This window comes from Choristoneura fumiferana, chromosome 9 (genome assembly GCF_025370935.1).
Source record: "Choristoneura fumiferana chromosome 9, NRCan_CFum_1, whole genome shotgun sequence".
Taxonomy (NCBI): domain Eukaryota; kingdom Metazoa; phylum Arthropoda; class Insecta; order Lepidoptera; family Tortricidae; genus Choristoneura; species Choristoneura fumiferana.
Genome location: NC_133480.1, coordinates 13,087,979 through 13,111,210, shown reverse-complemented (window position 1 = coordinate 13,111,210; position 23,232 = coordinate 13,087,979). Strand labels below are relative to the sequence as shown.

The window sequence follows — 23,232 nt, the reverse complement described above, 5'->3', positions numbered from 1 at the left end:
AACAAATAGGTTTTTTGTTAAATATGTTCTAAAGTCCGATTTTCCATTTGAATACAATATATTTTTATTTGTTGTTTTATTTGGTGTTGTTTTTGTTTGTTTGTGTGACGTTCGATATTCGATAGTAACCTACCTATACTTATTTTTTTAGCATTATAAACAAGGTAAACAATCTTTGAAATAATCATGTATGTTAGGAAGAACAATGTGATGATTTCCCACTAACGTCGATAAGCCAAAGGCTACTAGAAACACAGGGAGCTTAAAGTTCATCTTACAGACTGGCTAAAACCAAAAAGTCTTTTCTGGTAAATTGCATACGTTTTTATAATAAAATTCCAAAAATATTATAAATGAAACGGACACAAAATTCAGATCTATTGTCAAGAAGACATTAATATCAAAGGCGTATTATAAATTAATGATTATATCATGGACAGGGATATTTGGAAATAATTCCGATCCGCATTAGCGATCCCTTCATAGCGAACCTACTGTGTTAAAAATAAAGTTGTGTTAAATACTTGTGATGTATCATATCATATAATTATTGTAAAACTGTTTAAAAATAAAATATTACTCGTTGAGTTTCTTGCCGGATTCTTCTCAGCAGAGGTTTTCCGAACCGGTTGATAGTATTTTTTTTGACATTCATAAGTGCTTGTTATGGCCTAAATTGAATAAGATATTTTGACTTTTGACTTTGACTTTGACGAGTCTTTTTATTGAAAAAGCTTTTAAAAAACAGTACTATTATTTATGATAACAAAATTGTCCTTGGTAATTGTTACATATTTGCTGTCATTTATTTTTCAAAAGTGTTTTTCAATAAAAAGACACGTCAAGCTCATAACGCGAGTTTTGCCGAGTGTGTGCGCGTGTGTGTGTATGTGTGCTTGTTTGTTGGACCGTTCCGCACTACATCCGATTCGAATCCGATCTAAATCCGTGAAAATACGGTCCGGAGCAGTTGTAGAACTATTATTATAATTAATGCACCACGATTTCACCATCAAATTTAGTTTTATCCTCCTGAAGCCCACCATATAAATATTAAAAAAAAATTGACAAAGCAATTAGAATCTAATTGTTTCGAGAATAAAGTCAAACTTCCGTCAAACTGCCATGTGTAAAACAATAGAAAAACAAAGAATTTACTTTGTTACATTGTCATAGATTCTTCATTCCCTTGAACTTATTGTGTACATTCTATTGCACATTGGGCCGCACGGGGCTATGACTACTCGGATCCGTATATTCACGGATTTTGATCATTGTACTTAATCTCTCTTACTCTTTCACACTAAACGTGGCCGTACTGTCCTAACGCACTGACATTTGCGATCGGATTCACCACCTTTTGAACTCCTCGTCTTATACCGTGTCACAGAAAAAGTGGTGAAAAAGATTGTGATTCTAGAGGCCGTATGCCTAACGTTTGTGACACTCGTCGCGATCGCAATCAATTCAGTTTTTAGGGTTCCGGAGCCAAAATGGCAAAAAACGGAACTCTTATAGTTTCGCCATGTTTGTCTGTCTGTCTGTCCGTCCGCGGCTTTACTCAGGGACTATCAATGCTAGAAAACTGTAATTTTGCACGGATATATAAGTAAACTATGCCGACAAAATGGTACAAGAAACATTCAAAAATTTTTTTTAGGGTACCTTCCATAGACGTAAAATGGGGGTGTTTTTTTTTCTCATCCAACCCTATAGTGTGGGGTATCGTTGGAAAGGTATTAAAACCATTAGGGGGTTGCTAAGACGATTTTTCGATTCAATGATTTGTTTGCGAAATATTCAACTTTAAAGTGCAAATTTATTTTCATAAAAATCGAGCGTATCGTAAGTATATCAAACTTTCAAGAAAAACTATAACGGCTAAGTTTGCTTGAGAATTATTAGTAGTTTATGAGTAAATAGCACAGCCTAAGGTATAAAATATACCTAAACTTGGAAGATTCCGTATAAAATACGAAATCCTTATTAGAAAAATATTACTTATTTTTTTCGTAATGGCTACGGAACCCTATTTTGGGCGTGTCCGACACGCTCTAACATTACACGCGTCAGAAACATTAGTCAATACGGCCTCTCTGGTTTGTTGGTGTCTGCTTTGCTGGGCTTTGAATTGGTAAATGTTGATGAAATTTGGTAGGTTAGGACCTAACCTAGGTAAAGTCGCGGACAACAGCTGTAATACTTAGAAATAATACTAAAGACATTATTTTGCAAAATACTGGATGTGCGTTTTTTCTCCAACCACAGCGTTGCAGCTCCCGGGATAAAAAATGTATGTCATAATCATAATATAGTGATTGTGTTTCTGCTAGTCGCTATCTAGCAGTATCTAGCTTCTTGATTACATACTTAGTTGTGTAGTAGGTGCTTAATGCTATTTTCTTTTTTGATATGTACAATAACTTCAAAAGCTAATCTTTACTGACTACTTCCGAAATAATTTTCCAATGGTAATGCTTTTAATTTTAGTCGGCTCATATTTATATTAAAGGACACGATTCTGTAGACTACAATCTATATTGAGATGATCGAACATATTAATAGAAGTACCTTCTACTAGGTACAGTCGAAGGCATAAATATCTAAAGGTACAGCTATAAATCAAATATATGTATACATTGTCCATGTAAAGGTTTAGTGACATAAAGGTAGGGGGTTTAGTGGTCTATGGTTAGAGACCTGACTACGAAGCTTGAGTCTCGGGTTCGATTCCCGTGTCGGGGCAGATATTTGTAGAAAAATACGAATGTTTGTTCTCGGGTCTTGTGTTTCTATGTATTTAAGTATGTATCTATCTATATTATATTTATCCGTTGTTAAGTACCCATAACACAAGCTTTTTAAGCTAACTTTGGGACTAGGTCAATTGGTGTGAATTGTTCCGTGATATTTAGTTTATGTATTTATAAAGGTGAATAGATATTTTTGACGTCTTGGAATATATATGACCTTGACTTATATGTTGAGTGAGCGAGTATCGATCGAATATCACAATCTTGGGTTTTTTGACAGACTGCGACCCCGGGGATCCAACACTGCAAATACTTATTTCTATTTATTTTTAGGGTTCCGTACCTCGAAACGAAAACACGGAACCCTTATAGGATCACTTTGTTGTCCGTCCGTCCGTCTGTCAAGACCCCTTTTCTCAGGAACGCGTGGATTTATCAAGCTGAAATTGATATCGAATACTCAAATCTGCGGTCCCTTGAAGCCCAGTTATAATCAAACTTCTAAGTCAACGCCATCAAAAGTTAAATGTTTCCATACAAATAGCAGTGCACTGAAAACCTATAGGGCACTTCCAGTTGTCTTAGTAACTAGAAATTTGGTATAAAGCTATTATAACACGACGAACTAGAAAATTCCCTAAAATCTTGATTTTTTTTTGTCTGTATAAATATTAATGACCAATTTAATCTGACCCCACACTGCTTAAATTTTGCTTAAGAGTAGGGCTCTGCATACACTGGATGTATTAAATCACTTGGAAAAAATCGAGAAATATCTTCAAGACACGATTCTCGTTTACATACCTATAAATGTGCACGGAACCCTCGGTGCGCGAGTCCGACTCGCACTTGCTCGGTTTTTTTTGTAATGCCACGTAAAAATGATTCTTTCTTTCTTTCTTCAAATGCAAAAAATGTTAATAATCACTGTATGTATACACAAACCTATGTAATATTTACGTCATCCTCACAAAAAATTTGCTCCTTGGTTGTGACCTTTGTGTTATGTTTACCAATAACCACCAATCACTAATAACTAAATTTTTTAGAGCCTAATAATAAAGTAAATGCAAAATTATAGTCGTCAGAGTTTGCAGATTTTTTTTAGACAATTGACAAGTGTTAATAATGTACTCCAACCCCTTCTATGTCGAAGCATGCGAATGTAGTTCTAATGAAAACGTAGGTACAAGTGTCGCAGAGATGCAGCTGCCTTTTACGCAAGTTTGTGTATTAATAGGAAACTAAAAAGCTATAAACCGTGTGGTGTCGGGTTAGAATTACACCTCTCCATTTCTTCCGTGGATGTCGTAAGAGGCGACTGAGGATATAGGTTAAGGTATACCGTAGGCGACAGGCTAGCAACCAGTCACTATTGTACCGTTTTTGTCAAAATTAATAAAACCTAAAATTGCTAAAAGTGGCTCCGAAGCGGTAACGTTTCGTGTGCTCTGCCTACCCCATTTGGGAATACAGGTGTGATGTTTGTGTGTGTGTATAAAACAATTAAACCACCATTGTACCGAAGTTTACTTACATCGTGGTTTACATAAGTAAAAATGAAAATAAAACCTAAGCTTAAATATTACAACGACCGAAATTCCACGAAAAATGGAAAACATGCAGTGAAACCTCAGGCGAACATAATATTGTTTTGTTTGCTCATTTTCTCCTATATTTAGAGTCCACATCTCTCCAGAATATAAATGATTCTCTATGCCACATTGGGATGATAGATAGCTCTTTGTCTATAGCTAAAGCCTGTGGTGCCTCCTTGCGGGCGGGAAGCCAGCGTAGCGGCAGCAGCTCCGTAGTTTCTGGGGTTGGATCACTGGAAAACGACAAGAACAGAAATATTGATTCTGCGTCTAACATCCTTTGATTTAGTGCTATTATAGTTCATCACTCATTCATTATTACGCAGTTAATAAAAAAATAGGACTAGAACTTAAATACTGTAGATTAAGGCGATACTTTGCTAAGTTTAGATAGATAAATATAGAAAGAATTTAGAACTTGAATAGCTCAAAAGTGAGAAACAGAAGACCTTCAAATATAAGTATACTTACCCATACTTTGCAAAATTTGTCCACAACGTTGTCATTCTATTGATCATTTCCATCTCGAATAACACTGGTATAAATGGTTGGTAAAACAAATAAAATAGATCATCTGCATGCGACATTCCAGTTGAATTTCTGAAGATGGAACCGGAGGCAAATTTGCCAATGTTCCGCCACCCGTCATATTTGAGGTAGTAATGGTACAACGGGTGGTTACTTGAATTCAACAATAGCTCTGTTTCAACCATCGGAGGGTAGTTAAAGAATGGCTCCCCATAAAATCTTGAAAGCTTGAACTGAGCTGAAGGTGCTTCTGATATAGGTTCATCTCCCATATACATTTTCTTGACTTCTTCTGCCACACGTTTTTTGTCACTCTCTGATGGAAACACTAAATTATTTGGTAGTGAATCTTCAATATCAACATTAGGTAACACTGACGGATCTTCTAAGCCAGCAAACAAAAAGCCTTCCTCGTCATTTGTTCCCACAATCATAGGGACTTTGTTGTATTCTCCACTTAACAATAATTGGTAAGGATCCTTTGTCAAAAAAGGTTCTACTCCATCAAAGACTTTTTCAACACTGGGCGCATATATAAGTCTAGATAACATTATTTTTTTCTTATCCAAAGGGAGTTTGACTTCAGTGAGTTCTTCTAGTGATTTATTTTTGAAAATTTTATACAACTCATAAGGATCTTCAGTTTCGTATCCCATAGCTTTCGCAATAAGTTTTGCGTTGTATTCAGGATTTGCTTGGTGTGCCCATGCATTCAGTGACGATCCGCTCTGTGTGATAGCTTTATGAAAGATTCCAGCAGACATTGGCGAAAGTATGTGGTATGACACTGAGGCCCCGCCGGCACTCTCACCAAATAATGTCACGTTGTCGGGATCTCCTCCGAACACCCGTATATTCCTCTGAACCCACCTTAATGCTGCGACTTGGTCCTTCATTCCAGCGTTACCGGGCGCTTCTTTGATTCCCAGACCGAGAAATCCATGTACGTTTAGTCTGTAGTTAAATGTAACTAAAATTACACCTTTTGGCACCAAATAATTTGGACCGTACATCAGAGGCGTTCCGGATCCCTCTACGAATCCTCCTCCGTGGATGAATACCATGACTGGAAGCGGAATGTCCGGCGGGTATACTGGGGTGAACACGTTTAAAGTCAAGCAATGTTCTTGTCCTTTAAATATGTTTCCAACCAGTGAGCCTTGATAGCACATCACCTTGTGATCAACGGCATCAAACACGCCTTCCCAGGTTGGTTCAGGGCCAGGAGCCTGAAAATAAAAGTTATACTTAATATAAAGAAAGAAAAAGAAAGAAAGAAAGAAAATACATTTATTTAACGTCATAAAAAACAAACATAGGAACAAACATAGAACAAATAAAGACATACATGACGCTAGACAGCTATTATTATTATTTAAATTATCAGGCCAGGCAGGCAGTTGGAAGCAACTGATATATTTTGTATGTCAGGGTTTGTTTACTTCATGTTTAGTTGTACTTTTACTGTAAAACGAAAAGATAAAGCTATCTTATTGGTTTCTTTGAATGTTCTTAAATCGCTAGTAATAAATTAAATATCGTTTTCAGATCAAAATGAGTATCATTTTGAAGACTGGTTTTGTGAGTATCACTCAATATAAAATTTCAACCATAAACCGTTTCATAAGGAAAATTGTTGCTGGACATGTCCGAGATGTAGAGGAATTAAGAACACAAACACATTGTTCAATAATTAACACAAACATCTATTACTAAATTATGTAGTTAAAGTCTATACAAATTGCTTTATTATATGTGTTTTCAAAACACACAGCATTTATTGAAGAAGCGTCTATAATTTTTTATCAAAAACCATGTTAAAGAGTAAAAACGCCTTTACCTTTGTATGAAGTTACCGTTTCCTCTTGCTTGTCATACTCACACGCAGCAGAGCGCGCTGTAAAAACGCTCCCAAAAAGGCGCGCAACTGTCATCTGTCACTCATAGCGTATAATTTTTTTCACACGCCATGTTCAAAAAATTTTTCTTTCATCAAAATAAATAGAAAAGAGAGTGAATAGATAGTGATATTGTGTATAAGTGTTACCAAAGTGTTGTTGGATAACAGGTGAGTCGATATTTCTCACTAGAATGAGTAAACAAGGCGGGGAGGACGACATTGTTAGCGTCGTTAGTGACCGGTCGGAAGAATGCGTTGCTTCGGGCGAAGAACGCAATTCCCGGCGCCACTTGAGTGGCTCAGATGGTCAGAGTGAGTCTTCGTCGTCTTCGGAAGACGATGAGGGCTCCTCATCGCTTCCCCCTAACAAGCGTCGTAGATGCGATCGAGGTTATGTACCTGTGGATCCACGAGTTGATTCCTTGGTCAATCAGGTCAATTTTATATCTGGGTATCTTACACAGTTGCCGCAATATTTGACGGCCTTTTCTCAGAACAATCAGGGCAACCCACCTACCTCTAATAATAGAGTTGAGCAGCCTAGTACGTCAGCGGCTTGTCAGTACCTAGTAAACCCCTGCAGTGCAGGTACAGGTACCTTTACATTGGGTGAGTTACAGACGGACTCTGACGACAAGAAGGTGGTACCACCTGCTAATGAGGAGCGCCTTCGGAAGGTTACCAAGCTCCAGCATTTTAACACACAAGCCTGGAAAGGCTTGAAATATAAGTCGATTTTACAGGGTTTTTCAGCGACTCCAGGTTTTGTAGCCTTAAAGGTAAATGAGGAATTTACTCACTTCAAAGCTACCAAAGATTTTTTAGCTTCTGCAGAGAACATGTTAGCCGGACTAACAAATGCTGAGTTGGAGCATGAGGAACTATTGAGAGGGGGGCTGCAGGAGCTCATCAATTGGGCGGCAAGGAACCCCAGTGAATTAAACCCAGCATCTTTACTTGAGAAAGCAACTTCTCTCTTAGGACCTGGCTCCCCTTTACACAAATGTTCAGAAAGGAAGATGCAAGTAATTTGTGGCAGACGAGGTGAATGCATCGAAATAAGAAGAGAAAGGATTTTGAAGGAAGTAAATAATATCAACCTTAAAACTTCATTGCGTGAGATTCCACCAAGCGCGGAGTACTTGTTTAGCAGGGATGCCTTACAGCCTCTAATACAGTCGCTAGGAGGTTTTCACACTTGGCTTAACAGACCTTCCTATATAAAGGAAAAGGGACAGAGTCGTGATCGCTCATCAACTTATAAACAAGACAGGAGAAATAGAAATAATGGACAAGAGAATAGAAATCCCGGACAGGACAATAAAGCCAAGCAAGGAGGTTCACAGACCTTTCAGAAGCGAAATAACTTTCGCAACAAAGGCAACTACACTGGCAAGAAGAACTTCACCAATCAAGATAAGCAGAAGTGACTACATTCAAAGGCAGACATTCCGGGGGGGGTTGTTTAAAGCAGCATGCACAAGTATGGAGAGAGCTGGGCGCAAATCAATTCATTATAAATATTGTAACCAGAGGACGGATACCTTTCAAGAAGAAGCCACCTCTCCAACATCTAACACAAAATATGCTAAACAGATTTACAACAAGAACCTCCCCAGAGATGTCTGCAATCATCAAGGACTTGAAGGAGAAGGCAGTGCTAGAGGTGCCACCAGTTTTGAATTCCAGCTTCCTTTCAAAGATGTTTTTGATAAAGAAGGCGGATGGAAGCATGAGGCCCATATTCGACCTAAGGGGCCTAAACCAGTATGTAGCCACCAAGCATTTCCAGTTAGTTTCTCAGTTGGATGTAGCAGATTTCCTACAAATGAACGACTGGATGACAAAAATAGATCTGCACCAGGCATATTTTCACTTACCAATCGCAGAGACTCATCGTCGATTTTTGAGAGTCTACTACAACCAAGAAGTGCTACAACTAACTGCACTACCATTTGGCCTGTCTTCAGCCCCCCGGACTTTTGCAGCAGTGTCAAATTGGATTGCAGAGTTTCTACGAAAGAGGGGTATAAGACTTCTTGTGTATCTAGACGACTATATCCTTGCAAACCAGGACAAAGACAAGCTGGCCGAACAAGTCGTGGAGACTCTAAGCACCCTAGAAAATCTAGGCTGGCAGGTAAACTACCAAAAATCAGTTCTCACACCCACACAACAGCTGGAATACCTGGGACTGTCGTGGAACACACAGCAAGTAACCATGGCCTTGCCCATATCAAAGGTGCAAAAGGTAAAGGAGTCCATAGGCAAAATTATGACCAGAGCTCGGTCTTCCCTCAGAGAAACTCAATGCATTTTGGGTCTGCTAAACTTTGCCAGCCTAACAACACCCCAAGGGCGGCTACACTGCCGTCAAACCCAGAGATTCCTAAAGAACCTAATGAATTGCAGACCAAGAGAGAGGAAACCTCTACCCCGCTCAGTTCAGATGGAGTTACACTGGTGGCAAAGGGCCATAGACAACAGCTCAGTGGCGATGCACCGAAAGGAAGTAACTCATTTTTTAACAACAGATGCAGCAGATACCGGCTGGGGTGCTCACCTCAACGAGACTTACCTGACGGGGAGATGGTCAAGAAACCAGAGGTCGTGGCACTCAAACCTCAAGGAGTTATACGCCGTCTACGGCGCGATAAGTCGACACCAACAGAGGCTAGGCAACGCACATATTTTAGTTCAGTCAGACAACAGGACCCTCGTGGCTTACATAAGAAACGAGGGGGGCACGCGTTCCCTGGCCCTACTCGAGTTGACGACGAAGCTTCTAGAGCTGACGTCACAGTTGAACGTCACGATCTCGGCGGCGTATCTCCCGGGGAGATACAACGGCATAGCCGACCGCCTATCAAGGAATCGACCAGTGCCGGAATGGCACTTGTTGCCCCCGGCCTCGGAGGCCGTGTTCAGAATTTGGGGCGTTCCCGAAGTCGACTTGTTCGCTTCCAGCGAGTCCGCGGTCGTAGACCGCTATGTAACATGGGACTCCAGAGATGGGTCGGCAATTTTTTGCGACGCATTCAGTCGGCCATGGAAGTTCAAATTGGCTTGGGTATTTCCGCCGCCCAACCTAATACCTCGGGTACTAAGACATCTCAATATGGCCGTGGGAACTTACATAGTAATAGCACCGCACTGGATGCAGTGCTTTTGGCTGGCGGATCTGCGTGCTCGGGCACTAGCAGAACCGTACCCAATTCACAATTTGCACAACAATCTTATAGATCTGACAACGGGCAGAGCCCCTCCCCAGGTAGAGAGGATAGTACTTCAGGCATGGAAGATTGGGGGTGGGCCAGCCAGGTCGCTCACTGGTCCTTAGAAGAAAAGGAACTTCTTAAGAAGAGCTGGAGAAATTCTACATTATCCACTTATAATGTTCCTATTAAACGATGGCTTTCTTGGTGCAATTTAAATGGTATTAATGCTAGAGCGCCCCTGGGGAATGACGTTGCAAGATATTTAGCTAGCTTGTTTCTTGAGAAGAAGCTTGCATATCGTACAATGCTTGTACATAAATCTGCAATAGCTACTTACTCTGCCACAGGTCCAGAAGAAATAAGCAAAAACTTTTTTGTTCGTCAGATTATTAAGGCAATTTCTTTAACCAGACCTCAAGAAAAGAAAGTTGGAATATGGGATACAAAGTTACTCTTTGATTGGCTTAGAGATACACCAAGCACAGATAGACTTTTTGATGTATCAAGAAGAACAGCAATAGTTTTACTGTTAGCTTCTGGTCGAAGAGTTCACGACCTAACACTTTTAGATATTGCTGAAGACAGTTTTTTCGAAAACAGGGACAATGAGCTGGAGCTGTGGCCAAGATTTGGTTCCAAGACAGATAGTGGAAAGAGCAGACAATCAGGTTGGTTACTAAAGAAGCACCCAGACGAAAAGCTTTGCCCAGTTCGACATGTTCTTAAATTAATTGAGAGCACAAGAGAGAGACGATCTGTAGATAATAAATTAACCAATCTGTTTATATCAATTAATGGAGCAGTTAAGCCCGCTACCCGCACTATAATAGGTGGATGGATTAGAAGTATATTCAAAGAAATAGGCCTAGATGCACCTCCAGGAAGTGTACGGTCCGCTGTGGCATCTAGAAGCTTTATAGAAAATAGGCCTTTGGAGGACATTTTAAAGCGAGCAAATTGGAAAAGTGCTCAAACATTTCGCAATCATTATTGTCGTAGGATAGAAAGAAATGAGGATAATAGTAATAATGGTGATCAGCTAAGAGATAATTTCTCAGACATATAATGTAAATTTTCATGAAGAAAATTTTACTTTAGATTCCTATTGTGATGATTGATCTCATAGATTGAGTACTCAGTACTCTGATTAATTATATTTTTTATGTTAATTATGGCCAGGGCCCTAATTGTTTTTTGTTTCTTAATTTTAAGAGTTATGTCCTGCAGATAATTTGGAGACTGCAGTTTGTTAGACATCTTGTTGCAATTTTTTGATTCTATAAATGGTTATGTTCATTGATTAATAGATTTTTATTTTTGATATTTCACATAGCGTATAATACTCTTTCACCAGCAGATATCAAACAGGTCTTCAATAAATGCTGTGTGTTTTGAAAACACATATAATAAAACTGTTTTGCATTGCAACAAAACAGTTATTATGTGTGTGAAAAAAACACACAGCATTGCAGCAAGGTGCTTGCTGGTGATCATGAAGACTTATGAGTGACAGATGACAGTTGCGCGCCTTTTTGGGAGCGTTTTTACAGCGCGCTCTGCTGCGTGTGAGTATGACAAGCAAGAGGAAACGGTAACTTCATACAAAGGTAAAGGCGTTTTTACTCTTTAACATGGTTTTTGATAAAAAATTATAGACGCTTCTTCAATAAATGCTGTGTGTTTTTTTCACACACATAATAACTGTTTTGTTGCAATGCAAAACAGTTTTATTTACTTATACAGTATGTCACTCAAACAGTCGTTGTCTCTCACGATATCTCATATTATGTTGAACACTGTCCAGCCATTTATGGTACAAAGAGAATGAAAGAAATAGAGAAACAAGCATAAGCTCGAGAAACATAACCCCCATCAGACAAGTTGGGTGAAAAGTATGGTAAATCCAGTTAATTGTTGTGAATAAATTATGAATTAAATTTATTTTATTTACATAATATTATAAAACCCATAGTTCAAGGGTCCAAGGAAAAATAATTTGTGTATTTGCTGATACAAAACATTGATTAACTTTGTTGACTATCTTGTTTTATAGGTGTCTCATGAATAAATCAATTGGTTATGTATACTTCGCCCTTGAACATGCAGGTTTCACATTTAAAATCGATGCCGAACATGGCCGCGGTAGGTTCCATTCAAGGTCAAACAGAAACAGAACTGAAATTTATTTCTTATTGATACAAAAATACTTCGCACTTTGTAATGCAGATCACATTTAACAATCGATGGTAAACATTAAGGTAACAGTATTTCAATTTTGTTTGATTAACAGTGTGAACACTGTCCATTTTGTACATCATGTCACAACAACGCATAATTCATTGTGCATAACCCCCATCAGCAACTTGGGTGAAAAGTATGGTTGTTAATTGTTGTGAATAAATTATGAATTAAATTTATTTTATTTACATAATATTATAAAACCCTATGATCTACTTGGGTATCATATTTGCACAAAACTTTTAACCGCTATCTTGTTTTATAGGTAAATAACTGTCTGTAACATGCCCTGTTATGTTTCTTTTATCATGCCCAGGCCGCGTAATTCCCGTTCGCAATGACGAAAGGTTATTGTGGACAGCTTACAGCATGCATTAACGCATTTGAATGTTGCCCCCTTACGTAATAATCTCAGAAATCAACTAACTGATATACATTGAGAAATTGAATATAGGGATTACCTGCAAATAATCCTTGATTATTTTGCATAAAACTTTAATAATAAGGTAAATCGTCGTCTTCACATGACTCCTTTGGTTGTTATGTCGAATCGTCGACCACAGATAAACAGTGACCCAGATTATGTTTTACTGACGCATACGCAAAAAAAGTTTGAGTACGCACTTCACAATATTTACGAGCAACTAACTGTCCTATTATGCAGCTGGTGCATTAACAAAGTTATTTGATTAAAATTACAAGAAATTTGCGAATACACCCAGCCAACACAGCTCCTTTCCAATATATGTTGATTGTCGACCGACAGATAAACAGTGTTGCGGTTAATGTTTGCACCTAGTATCTATTTATTTCGATTGTGCCTTGACAATATTTATAGTGAATTTGTAAACTACGTAAACTATAAATTTAGCTTGGCCATGCGAGTCTGACTGCGCAAGATTGCAAACTTTCACTTGTCCAAGTTTTTTTGGCCGGGCAGTGCGACAGCCACAGATATATGTTCGAGGTGCCTTGTATTAGTGAACTAAAATACGCTCCTTGCTCACCCGGCCACCTTACGATAGCTAAGCTTATGCAACGTCAGTGCGTGCCACATGCAGTTCCTCCACCTCTCACCCGCGACCTTACGATAGCTAAGCTTATGCAAAATATGCGTTTCATGCAGTTCCTCCACAAACTGTAAGAACACATACATACAAACAAACTAAGATGGGGAACTGATCGGGTGTATACAGCTCACTTGTAATGACTGCAGTAAAGTATATGTTGGTCAGACAGGTCGCAGTTTTAATGCTAGATTTAAAGAGCATGTTTCGGCATATAGGAATGAGCATAAGTCGAATTTTGCCAAACATTTGTTGGAACTAAATCATTCTTTATCGGACTCAGATTCGTATGAAGTGTTACATTATTGTGGCAAGGGGTTTCGTCTCGATGTTTTAGAATGCATGGAGATAATTAGATACAATAGTATGGGGTCTATTATTAATGAGCAGGTAAATTTAGTTTCATCTCCCTTGCTACGGCTTGGATCTAATTTCAGCAATGGTAGTTAATAAAACATGCCTTGACAGTAAATAAATAAAAATCAAGGTAGTTTTGAAGGACGGTTTAAAAAATTTATTAATAATTTGTGGGTAGTTTTGTTTTGTTTCATAAAACGTATGTGGGTACTTGGGGAGTTACAGTAACAAGTTAAAACGGTGGTTGTGGTTCGTTAGTCTAACAACTGGTAGCATGGTGTACGGTTGTGTCACTCTGAAGATGAGCTCTGGTTGAGTTCGAAACGCGTCAGTGTAGTGTGGTGGTGGTGATAGATGGGTTTGTGTGATTTGTGTGTGTTCTTACAGTGTGGAGGTGGAGGAACTGCATGAACACGCATATTTTGCATAAGCTTAGCTATCGTAAGGTCGCGGGTGAGCAAGGAAATTATTTTAGTTCATTGATATGGACCTCCGCAAAGTAACGCCTGATTCAATAAAGTATTAGTATGGTCGACGCCATAATTCGTGAGACTAAATTGACAATTCATTGTGCTCAAGTGTTGCCACAGTCAGGGTAGTGCTGTTCGTGTCGATATAATAAAACATTACGGCATTGGCTTCTAGTGATATTTATCCATAATTTACTTTGCAATGTAAGATATCATTGTAAGAAGTGAAAATACGAACCAACGATTTCATTTATTGTTTTGATTGGCCTCACCTTAAATCCGCTTTATTTATTATATTTGCGCATGATATCATTGCCGTCCCCAAGTGCGCAGTGCGCTAACCGAAGTAATAGTTTCATTATTATCTTCAGAAGAGACGCCATTTTGTCACCGGTAATGTGTCGCGATTGGCAGGGGCAGGGGGACTACTACAAAATTCTAAAATCGAAGTTCGTATCGTACCGCCCCTCTCACTCTCGTATTAACGTCAGCAGGACGGCAAGATACGAAGTTCGAATTTATTACACTTCTTAGTATCATAGGGCCAGGAGCGGTGCGAGAATTTGTCGATTTTTCACTTTGAATCATAATGGATCTTAAGCTTATGAAACGATTCACGGATCGGATCGCATGCTCTTGAATCGATCTCAATTTATAAAACTAATAAATACTACTTATAAAAAATAATATCTACCAGTTTTTCTTCCGTAGTCCAAAGTACTTCCGAATTCCCATCCTAATACTGAAGAACCTTACAAAAACAAGTATGTATTTAGTAGTTCATCTATTCTAAAGATCTCGTTTTTCTCCATGAAAGTGACAATTGCAACAACAATATTCCCGAAATTGTTACAAAAAAAATGCCACTTAGCACACCATTTAGTCGAATCGACACTGAATATCGATATTGGCTACATCACTATTTAATTTCGTCGAACCCTGGTAACCCAGTAACTGCCATTGACTTGTCAATTTAGTTTCACGAATTATGGCGTCGACCATAGTTGATTAGTAGTTCTCTGTGCTACATATGTTAGACTAATAAACCACAACAAACGTTTTAATTTGCCACTGTTACTTCCTAAGTACCCACCTATATTTTACTAAGTACCACCTATATTTAAACAAGAATTAACTTTTTAACTACATTTTGAAGGAAAAAAATGAAATGAAAAAAATATTTGAGGTAAATATCAAAATACAAAAGGAAAAAGGATATATTTGTTTTTGTTAAAATAGTTACACTATTTTTAAACCAATAATTTTCAAAACGGCAGAACTCAGCGCACTCTTAAAGTACTAAAAAAATTCTTTCACACTTTATAGATGGCGTAGCTGGAGATTTCAACTGTCAAATTCAGATTACTTTCGGGTGAATTTGGTTAACTTAATCTTCGATCAAATTTTGTAGTATTGAATCAAATATTTTGTAAGATCACTGCTAAATTAAATAAATTTAATCATGATAAGAAATTAAAACTGACTTGTTGTTTTTCTATTTTCTGACTAAATTTCAATATTTCCAATTGAAAAACTTTTCAACAGCTGATCGTTGTCTATAGCCACTGTGACAGAACATTATGGTTTATGTTTCATCTCTTTCCCACTTGACATGTTATGATTCCATCTCTCTCTTTCGTGTTTTCACTTGTGTGTATTGTCCGTTTCCGTCCGAGCGATGGTATTCATTTTGATAAAGTTACGAAAATTTCGATATTTTCTGCTTTCTCCCTTGTTTGGATTTCGTGTGCTTATAACCTCAGGATCGGGATTGCGGTGCTACATCGCGGCGTGGAGTCCAAATAAATAGGTAAGCATCTATTACGCATTGAATTTAGCTTTGACCAAGTGACATTATACATCTTTTTGACAACCTTGAGCTATTGGAATGAAATATACATCAATCAATGTAGATTTTTATTTTCTTTGTTCCATTTCAACAGCTTCTTACGGCTTATAAAGCGATTAAGTTGATTATAATGGAATAGTTAAGATTTAGTGTTTCAGGGACAGTCTTAATCAAATCAATAGATTAATTTCTACCCACTAACAAGCAGTTAACAATGTTGGGTTTTGTGGGATTTCTAACGCCTTAATTGATTGTCGTGGCCTAATTAGAAGTAGATAGTTGTATTAGTTGATTGTCAGTGCCAGTGAAGTACTTTTTATCTGCAGTCAATTTAGATACTGACCAAACATTTGCTTGTTCTACACACTTTGTTGTGTCATATGTTATCAGTTGAGGTGTAATAGCCGTAACAGACGATTGAACGATCCGGCGGACCGAGAGGGACAAAACTGTTAAAGTAAGATGGTGGTATGGATATCCCATTCTAACAGAAGGTTCCTGGTTTCCGGTTCGCAACCTCAATTCCTTTGGGATAAGGTTTATCTTATAATCATATAAGAAATTTTGAGTTGGAAATAAACACAAGGTAATCGTCCAAGTGCTCTACACGCTAATGCCCAATAAACAACACCCTGCTGTTATCTAGAGTGACTTATGTTTACCTTATTTATATTACTATACCTTATATACCTACTATATTATTAATACCTTTTTTATTATTTAGTGTTGCCAACGGTCCCATATTTTACAGCAAATCAGTGGGTATTTATTGCATAAATTCCTATGTCAAATATTTTATGAAAATTATTATACCTAACCGTTTTCAATAATCAAATTAATCAACAAATGCAAACTAATCCTATTAAACGACTTAAATGTATGCCGTCTCCGTCTATTGAACAAAACAATAGAGACGCCATCACACCTAACCACCAGTTAACACAATCAATATGAAACAGTAATTGTATTAATGCAATAATTAAAAGCTGTAAAGACAAACATTCAACTATGGTTTGACTGTGTTTCTTTTTACCAATTTGTTAAACAGAGGCGTCTTTACCTATAGTGCAGGGTGTGCGTTGCACACGGACGCAGCAGTGTTAGGGGGGCCGGCCGCGGCATTTTCTACCTATTCCATTTTGACCGCGCGCTTCCTTGATGGTGCTAAAGTAATAATTGCACACGGGCGCTACATTACATGGGCTAAAGACGCCGCTGGTTAAAACACAAATTACATTTGAAGTAAAGTTGCTGAGCGGCCCATCTGGCAGCTCACCCTCTCTCCGGTAAGATGTTAAAGCTGTCTGAGGCTAAGAGAACAGTCCGTCTGAAAAAAAATGAAGTAAACTGTGTTACAAAGAATTAATTAAACCTAAATAGCATGAAATTTTAACTAAACATACTAGAACTTTGATTTGTTTGTACTGTCTGAAAACGATAACTCCCATATTTAGTGAAATTTAAGATTAGTTAGGTAATAGCAGCTGTTCTCTGCAACTTGACATCCCAGGTACAGGGTTAAGGTACTTATTGTGGTTTAGTATTCAGCTGTTTCAGAAAATTACATGTATATGTCTAAGTAGTTTAAGTTTGGTCCATAAAATAAATTCACAATATGTAGGGTATGCAAACAAAATTCTTACACAAAATCATACCATTAAAATTAATCATTCATATAATGTATTTTTATTAAAGTATTATGTTGAACATATTTGACATAGCAGTGTACTTTTGTAACTATGCAAAATAATAGTTTCTACCTCACACAGTCAGAAGTTGTTTTACACTGACAGGCTTAAAAGTTGTTTTACGATCAGGGCCCAATTGCATAATAAAGTACAAGCTAATAGTATTAGTGAATTTCAATACAAAATCGCTAATAATATTAGCTTGTACTTTGTTATGCAATCGGGCCCAGTTTGGAATATTCGGACAGTTTATTGGGTTGGGTTAGTTTGACCTTGTAAAATATTTCAATGGAATTTTTGAAAAAAAATTGTTTCTCACTTTGAACTTCAATCAACATTTATAATAATAATAATAAATTGTTTATTTCAGGCAAAAACCCATAGCAATTACACAATTATTGAAATTACAAAAGGAAATAGATAATACATAAATTAAAATTATAAGTAGTATTCCCAAAGCAGGCGTAATAGGGGCCACACTTGATGGGTATTTACAGATATATATTTTCAGATTCAATTTTAGAACACCTTGTTTACAAAAGGTAGAAAGGAATCAAATATTTTTTCACTTCTGCTTGTAAAGTTCTTATTTATTAATTTTATGCTAGATCTAGGCAACATAAAATGACTTTTTATGCTCTAGTCTAATGCATAAAATAAAATCTTCGTCTAAGACAAAGCAATCAGGTGTAAATAGCCACAAACAAAGAAGTTTCTACATATTTTTTTTAATAATTGTTAATTTATATAAAACTAAAAATCAATCAAAATAGATCAATTAAAGCTATATGAACGTCTCGGGTAAATGGCTTGTTTTATCCTCTTGTACTATATTAAGTTAAGGGCCTGTTTCATACTGTGATAAGTCATGTCATAGATAATTTAGGCCGGTCAAAATTAACAATAAATTAACAAAACATGATGTATCTCTGGTTTTTAGTATGTTATTTGGACCGATTAGGGCTATATATTTGCGCAATTCCCAAAAAGTTTTTAGACTTTTTTCAGATTCTGCTCTTTATCTCCTAATCCATGCATTTTGTGTCAAAAGTTACTACACACGATTTTAAGAACATTCAATTTGTGACAAATTAAGCCAATTAGAGCTCTGTAGGTCAATTATTTACTGAATTACGGCACTTTGAAAAATAGGCCAGTTTTCCAAAAATTTAAAATTTTAGTTTTAGCCCTTCTTTGGGCCAAAATTGTGTCGAAACTATGGAACCTATGAGTAAAACTTGTGGATATGATTTATAGGAAGTTTAATTAGCTTGAAATTAACTGATGACGAGGGTCTGTAAACCTCGTAGTTCTTTTACAACCTTAAAAAAACCCATATAGGGTAAAATGGCATTTTTGCAGAAATGTTCCATGACCTTTCCTATCTTTTGTTTTTTGGTTTGGTAATGAAAAAAGATGCATAAAATCATTAAAAAAAACAGTAAAATGTATTTCAACATAGTGATCAAAAGTCATCATCATCAAAAGTTAAAAGTATAGTAACGCAATCAATCATTCACATAGTCACACTCGTCGCCTTGTTTTTGATGGTCCTGGGCCGTCACTATCGTTGCTCTCTCCAATCTTATCTATTGATTGGTCCATTACAACCATATGGTTCCACTATTGGTGGGAGATCAAATTTTTCCTCCATCCCACCCACCGACTGGGGTTGGGAATTGATTTCGGCCGGACTCATCCCCATTACCAGTCGGCAAGCTCCTGCCCCCGCAGAGCTGCTGCAACTTCTGTCTTGCAAATGCAAAAAGGGGTGCAGAGGTGGCTGCACTTGCCTGAAAGCAGGGCTCAGATGTTCAGTGCTGTGTGCTACCTGCTCTGGCGAAACGTGCCAGAACGCTGCCCTTATCATAATTGAGGAGAACGACGATGACTGAGGATCCATTGCAGCAATATTGGAGCACCTACTCATGGAAGACGAATTCTATCTATCACCAATAGTGGGACCATATGGTTTAATGGTTATGTAATTACTCGTGTAATGGGACCAATAGGTAGGATTGGAGGGAGCAACGATAGTGACAGCCCAGGACCATCAAAAACAAGGCGACGAATGTGACTATGTGAATGATTGATTGTGTTACTATACTTTTTACTCGACTACGGCAAAGCCAAAGGAAGAGTAATGATTTTAGCAGTCTATGTATGTTTTTACTTTTGATGATGAAGATGACTTTTGATCACTATGTTTATATTGAAATACATTTTACTGTTTTTTAAAATGATTTTATGCATCTTTTTTCATTACCAAACTGTGATAGGTATATGTGTAGATGGGTAGACCAACTATTGGTATAATGAGGGTATGCCTCATATTTCTGTCTTTGACTGTATAGATCAATTACCCAATATTTTTTTCCCCGATATTTAAATTCCCGTTCGCATTAATTCCCATTCGCGTTTTTCCCCATTTGCTTTATTTTCCATACGCGATTTTTCCCACGATTTACTACTTTTCTTTTCGCTACACGCATTTTATCTACGCTAATCATTCGCATTCAAATATTTTACCTGTATTATAAATTCTCAATAGTCTATTTTTCTCATACGTTTTAATTTCCACTCATTATTTTCGCTAGCCGCATGTGCGCCGGTTGCATTAATAAATACTAATAATAAGCTATTTCTTTTAACTTTGAAATCGCAGGAGAAAGAAAAGGTTTGTCTTACTGAAGAATAAATAAACAAAACCTAGATTGTACATATTTTCAAGCCTTTATAATAGTTCCAATCGTTTATTTAACGTTTGACAGCTCGAGTACTAATTAAAATAGTGATGCCCTGATGCGTTACTGATTCAATTTCTTTTAACAATCGATTTTATTCATGAAGAAGTTTTACCTATTTCTCAATGGCTACGAAACCCTATTTCGGGCGTGTCCGACACGCTCTTGGCCGGGTTTTTTCATTACCAAACCAAAAAACAAGGTTATGGGACATTTCTAGAAAAATGCGATTTTACCCTATATGGTTTTTTTTGAAATTGTAAGAGAACTACGAGGTTTACAGAACTCGCTTATCACTTAATTTAAAACTAATTGAATTTACTATAAATCATATTTGCGTATTTGACTAGTGATTAATGATTTCGACGCAATTTCGGTCCAAAGAAGGTCTAAAACTAAAATTTTTTTTTTTTGTAAAACTGGCCTATTTTCAAAGTGCCGTAATTCGGTAACTTGAGTTATAGACCTTTGGTTGGACTTAATTTGTCCCAAATTTAATATTCTTAAAAACGTAATTAACAACTCTTGACACAAAATGCATGGATTAGGCGATATGGAGCAAAATCGGGAAAAAGTCCAAAAATTTCGTAGTTTTTGGTCAATAACATTTTTTCAACAACTTTTTGGAAATTGCAAACTTGAAAATACATAGCCCTAATGGGTCCAAACAACATATAAAAAAATTAGAGATACATCATGTTTTGCGAATTTAGCGATTTTTGTGTCGATTTTGACTGCAGTAATTGTATTGTATTGTATTTTAAAACTCTTTATTGTACATAAAAACAGATGAAAATAACTGAACACACGATAATAAGATGTACAAAGGCGAATTTATTCCTTAAGGGGATTGTTTTAAAAAAAAACAGACACTTCTCATATACTTTTCTGTCACGTAAAATTTATCAATGAATGTAATGTACTGATGTATGTTGTGACTAAAGCCCTAACTTTGTACAGTCAAGTGCAAAAATGTGTATCTTTTCGAACCACTCAAAATATGTTCCTACGGCCTATTGCGTCTGTGGTACATATTTTTGAAAGTTTAATAAGTCCATATTTCGCACTCGACTGTACCAGAAATCCTTGTGAGACAGTCTCTTGTACACCTGGTATGTACAAGAGCTGAGCTTCGGCTACCATTACTTATTGTCAGCATGTATTTACGAAAGCGTAAAGTAAATTATACTTGTGATTTTATCAGGCTTATTATGCCATGATTATCTTTGTAATGAGAGGTATTACAAAGTTGCTTATGTTTATTGTTTATGGAACGTTGTATGGTAGTAAAATGTGTAAGCACTGCGACCTTGCGATGCGAGCCAGATAAAACCACTTAAATATGCTTTAGTAGTATATTAATCAGCTGGTAGATGGCGCTAGAGGTATTGATATGATGCTATTTTTTATTATAAATTGAAAGTATGACTTCCTCGCGAAGATTGGTGCACATCAAACTTTCGTGATTCTCACTCATAGTCAAAATACCATAAACGGGACTTATCACGCTATTTTTACACGAGTAATATGTACCTCGACGTTTCGGCAACGTTACAGTTGCCGTGGTCACGAGTAGACTGAAGTTTGGGGTGTCAAGTCTGCCTAGCAGCGCGAGTTCTTCGAACTACCGGCACTTGATCACTAATTAGTGATCAAGGTGCCGGTACTAGTACCGGCACTCGTATCATGAATTACCCGCACTTGGTCACTTTTATTAGTCACCCTATCACACCGACACACAACACTAACAACGTCCGATCGTCCCTCCGAACATTCATCCCGACGCCGACACCTACTAATAACAGGATTCCACGAATATGAAAGCTTATACCCATCGTCCCGGTTGAAATTCTTATGCTTTTTTATTTCAACTGCTTCACGTACCATTCTTGAGTAAAAATGACGTTCCGTGGACAGAATTTTGGGATTGTGAAGCTCAATCCAGTGGTTTGGCCCTGACTCCAACAAATGCTCGGCTACGGCTGACTTGTGACACATTGCAGCTGTTAAAAATCGCCAGGTAAACACTAGTTATCTTGATACGCGTCGGTGCAACGCGACGGAGATACGATACGATAAAATCTATATATATAAAATGCAAAGTGACTGACTGATTGATATATCAACGCACAGCCCAAACCGCTGAAGCTAAACGCTTGAAATTTGGCATAAGTACACATATATTCGTGATATAGAGGTACACTAAGAAGGGATTTTTCGAAATTCCCACGGGATAGGGAATAAATGGGATTTACATTTTCACTTTAAAATGGCTCTATTTCCGTAACAATAATTATAAAAGACTTCAAATTTGGCATGCAAGTAGGTAATACTAACTGCGAAAAACCATTTTAAACGCGCAGTACAGTACTTTAACGTTTTCCAAAATTCCACCCGTGAATCAGCGAAACAGGGCTTCAAAGTTGGTACGAATTATGATTAATTAGGTAGGTACGTATTTATGTTGATTATTAAATTCCATGCACCATCTGTCTAAAACAACGTCTGTCTGTATTTGTATTTCCATGTAATCCTCTGAAAAATCAATCAAAACACGAAAAAAGGATCGCAGAAAGTAAATGTAATGTTACCCCAAATTTAACGCAAGAAGCCGCGCGGGTAAAAGCTAGTGATATAATAAATGTGGACCCAGCTTAAGGTTTAAAGTAACATGTAAAATTTAAATGACCACAGAGTAATTTCACTCACGTACGAGTATACAATACAAGTCAATGTGACAATTATGTTTTTTTTTCTGAATTAATGAGCTGTCACAAAAGATGGCAAAGCACTTGATTGACTAAACACTAAATGCGAGATGT

General features: G+C 37.3%; 1 protein-coding gene across 1 annotated transcript; it reads right to left on the bottom strand.

The window, feature by feature from the left end:
* Window positions 1–4,302: 4,302 nt before the first annotated feature.
* LOC141431332 (juvenile hormone esterase-like) lies at window positions 4,303–6,108 on the bottom strand. Its single transcript, XM_074092483.1, has 2 exons — window positions 4,823–6,108; window positions 4,303–4,584 (listed from the first exon to the last, which is right to left on the bottom strand). The coding sequence occupies exons 1-2, from the start codon at window positions 6,049–6,051 to the stop codon at window positions 4,416–4,418; spliced, it is 1,398 nt and encodes a 465-aa protein (XP_073948584.1). The 5' UTR covers window positions 6,052–6,108; the 3' UTR covers window positions 4,303–4,415.
* Window positions 6,109–23,232: the final 17,124 nt, after the last annotated feature.

Excerpts from the sequence above, each read along its gene's own strand:
- LOC141431332 (XM_074092483.1), bottom strand. The coding sequence starts at position 6,051 with ATGTGCTATCAAGGCTCACTGGTTGGAAACATATTTAAAGGACAAGAA. Across the intron at positions 4,585-4,822 it reads ACAAATTTTGCAAAGTATGG|TGATCCAACCCCAGAAACTA; the intron begins GTAAGTATACTT and ends GTCGTTTTCCAG.